The 3676-nt window shown below is 42.1% G+C and overlaps 1 protein-coding gene across 1 annotated transcript in view; it reads left to right on the top strand.

The window, feature by feature from the left end:
• Window positions 1-2951, top strand: part of wnt2 (wingless-type MMTV integration site family member 2) — an 18116-nt gene extending 15165 nt beyond the window's left edge. Inside the window, exon 5 of the mRNA XM_032523003.1 lies at window positions 2094-2951. Coding sequence (XP_032378894.1) covers window positions 2094-2299 — 206 coding nt within the window. The 3' untranslated portion in view covers window positions 2300-2951. The remainder of the gene's footprint in view (window positions 1-2093) is intronic.
• The last annotated feature ends 725 nt before the right edge of the window (window positions 2952-3676 follow it).

The following is a 3676-nucleotide window of genomic DNA, read 5'->3' as shown; positions in this document are numbered from 1 at the left end:
AACTGTCTTGTTAGGATCATTAGATCAAAACGTGAGATTCTGATGAACACCGGCACGCACAGATGAATAGTTTTTTTATTGATTTGGGGCAAAACTCAACTTGTTGTAGTTGTTTGCTGTCTCCTGTTTAGTACTCAGTTAGGGAGCGTAGTATTGTCTTTCTTTTTAATTCTGCAGACCATTATAGTTTTTATTTTGTAGTTGGGGTCTCCAAGGCCAAAACATTAAACCAAAAGCCCACACCGATACCGCATTTGCTTCCATTTCGGATTCGTTTGTTGGTTTATCTCTGTTATTTTTCTTTTTTTTTTAAATATTTTATTTATCTCAAACAATCAACAATGTTGCAAGAAAAAACTAAATTTTAAAACCATAAATAAAATACAACCAATGAGAAATTAACCAAAAAGTGAATATAAAAAGGATTAGTTTAAGAAGGAGCAGGCAAAAGCTTATTTGGTCCTGCCCCTATTTCACAAAATCATACCATCTCAAATTAAATAGATCTGCAAATACAGCATACAATCTTTCAGGTCTTACAATAACTAACAATACAACAACAACAGTTAAATTACAAAACCATTCCTGTGTTTAGGTCTATTTTCTGTATTGGTCAAGTAATAATTTCTTTAATCTATTTTTGAACTGAATGATATTTCGGCTCTGTTAGATATCATTCTTCAGTTCATTCCATGAGGTCACCCCAAAAACTGGAACACACACACACACACACACACACACACACACACACACAGTAAGTAAAGGTCTCAACATGGCGAGGACAGCTTCCAGCTGTAACGCGTTCTGATTTGCCAACATTAAATAGGAAGACTATTTACGTGAGTTTCGTTACTTTGCCACTACTGTGCACCCGATACGTTATTCAAGATTTGGAGCTGTGCACGCTGCTGCGTTACGTTTCACATTTTCAATTTCCTTGATTGTAATACTCGGAAAGTTAATTCTCAAAATTGATAAAATCAGAACCATTAAAAATGTACTTTTTGATTTAAAAAAATAGTTGCTGTTTTTATCCCCAAAAAAAAGACGGGTTGGGTTTTGTTTGATCAAGGTTCAAACGTTGAGATAATTCTGATGTGATCACAAGGAAACATAAAAATATCCACAGTTACAGTATGACTATCACAGCTGCTGTTCCCTCAGTACAGATACAAGCCTGAAATCGTAGATAGGGTAAGTGTGTTTGCGGAGATAGACACCGAGTGTGTGGGAGGTGGGAGAGTGGGGGGGAAAACCCGATCAGTGTGGCCAGTCTGAGGAGATGGATGTCTCCTGTAAAATGAACAGCTGATGAAGAGTGGGAGTGCTGGCTGATGGCTCCTATCATCAATCCCTCATCTCTCCTTCGTCCAATGTTCATCATCTTACTCACCCCCAAACCCCCCCCCCCCCCCCCCCCCCCCCCCCCCCCCCCCCCCCGTCTCATCTGAGCTGTGCTGTCAGCATTATACACTTTCCCATTGGCTCTTGATGGCCAATTAAACTATTCTGATTGGCCACACTGCGGCTTATGTACCGCCAAGTCCTCATTCTGTGTTAAAGGGGCACTTATGTCTTAAATACGGAGCAATTTCCCAGAATGCTTCACATCTTTTTCAGCCCAGAATATTGGTCTGTTTTGGGTGTCGAGGGATTCCACCAGCAAGTTTTATTTTGGATGGAAACTACTGGAATGTGTTTTTGCATCGAGTTAAATAATTCGGAATAAGCACGTATTTCTCCAAATACTCCATCACACGCTTTACGTTTATTTGATGCCGATCACTTAACTGTTCCTTGGTTTAATTAGAACTTCTCTGGTGGTCAAGCCTACGCCCACCGAGCTCCCCTTTTCTGGAATACCGGTCCTAGAGCTGTTTTTGAAGAACAGCAAAATATTGAAGATTTTTTTGTTGTTGATTCTCACCTATTATCAAAATTCAAAAATAACACAAAACTACAAAAGCGCAGATGATGTTGAGGACGATGATGCAGGTGATGTCACAGTATGTAAAGTAAATGATTATGGATATGTTATTATAAATAAAACAGATAGAATCCTTGAATGCGCACTGACCTCTGTCTCTCTGCAGGGTCGGTGGGGACAGGAGGACGTCTCTGTAACCGGACGTCCCGCGGAGTGGACGGCTGCGAGGTGATGTGCTGCGGTCGAGGCTACGACACGTCGCGGGTCAGCCGGACCACCAAGTGCGAGTGCAAGTTCCACTGGTGCTGCGCCGTGCACTGCCGCGACTGCCACCAGCAGGTCGACGTGCACACCTGTAAGGGCCAGACGTGACGCCGCCACAGAACAATGCTGACCGCTCCCATTCAACCAGCAGCCGTACTGTTATCCTCAAGCTGTAAGAGACAATCAAAAAGGACGTTCCGACTCCACGAGCCTTCACTAAGCCCTCAGTGGTTCTGCCCCAAAAGATCACCTGTCAATTAAACAGTAGGTAGTAGTCTGTGGATGTTTGCTGCTCATGCTCATCACCCAGCTGTTTATTCCAACCAAAACAAGAAGGTAACTCTTCTGTCTGCTAGGGCTTCCAGACTCCAGATGATCAGAGCAGACAATGTAAGCGCTTTCATCAGCATGTTACAGATTAAATAACTAACATTAACACACTAGTAACTAACAGTGGTGAGCTGTACATTAATCAATCAACACAAACTAGTTCTTACTGCCAACAACCAGGTCTTCAAAGGCTGACTGGCTCAATCAGTTTTAAATTGTTTTGGAGGTACAGCACCGCTGAGGACTGAGACAAAATACACTGAAAATATATCTTAAGTTATATAATCTATAGTAGTGTTGGCAAATCGCTCAACAGGGAGAGTTGCGTAGTTCCCTGTGCAGTCTATGAGAGTTTTAAGCTTTTTCAACAATTTAATACAAAGCAGATTTCAAACAAATAATTTGTTTGACAGATGTTTTGATGACTGTATGTATGGATGTTTTGTAAGATTTGTTTAATCAGCAACCCGTCATCAACATGTGGACGTTTTGTGCGATTGAGAGCCGCTCTTTTTCTCCCCCGCATGTTTTCAATTTTACGGTTCAATTTGAACTCCTCACCAAAGAACATAAATTAGTTGTTGTCATGTCGGGGTCTTTTTCTGTCAGTGTCTAACCAACTTGGCAGTGTGTCCCCCAAACCCACTGGGTAATTACTCCCCAAATGTTCAGGCCTGTAAAATACAAGGTGACAGTCCTGAGAAGAAGCTCAGTTAAACAACAACATCTCAAAACTCGTCCGGATCTTCACAAATCACACATTTTCTAACCAAAAGGTGACGGGTTGGCAGTTGGTTCTTCACTGTCTGCTGGTTTGAGGGTTTCTGTTTCGCTCTTTGTGGTGATTCAGTGAGTGTGATTACATGCACAGTAACAGGACAGATGCCTCAGGTATTCTAGTAAAGGTTTTTTAACATTAATATGCCAGCCTGCCTATGATCCCCCAGTGGCTAGAAATGGTGATAGATGTAAACCGAGCCCTGGGTACCGCCCCTTTCTCTGCTTTGCCCGCCCTGAGAATTTGGCCCGTTCATGAGAGAGAGACATCAGGACTTTCAAATGAGCAAAGTGACAGTTTGTCAAGGCCACACCCCCAGCCTCCTCCTTGCATCATTTGAACAAACTGATTGTGTCTTTGGCATTGATTTAATAATG

Source organism: Etheostoma spectabile, chromosome 8, assembly GCF_008692095.1.
Source record: "Etheostoma spectabile isolate EspeVRDwgs_2016 chromosome 8, UIUC_Espe_1.0, whole genome shotgun sequence".
Taxonomy (NCBI): Eukaryota; Metazoa; Chordata; class Actinopteri; order Perciformes; family Percidae; genus Etheostoma; species Etheostoma spectabile.
This window is presented reverse-complemented; position numbering and strand designations above follow the sequence as displayed.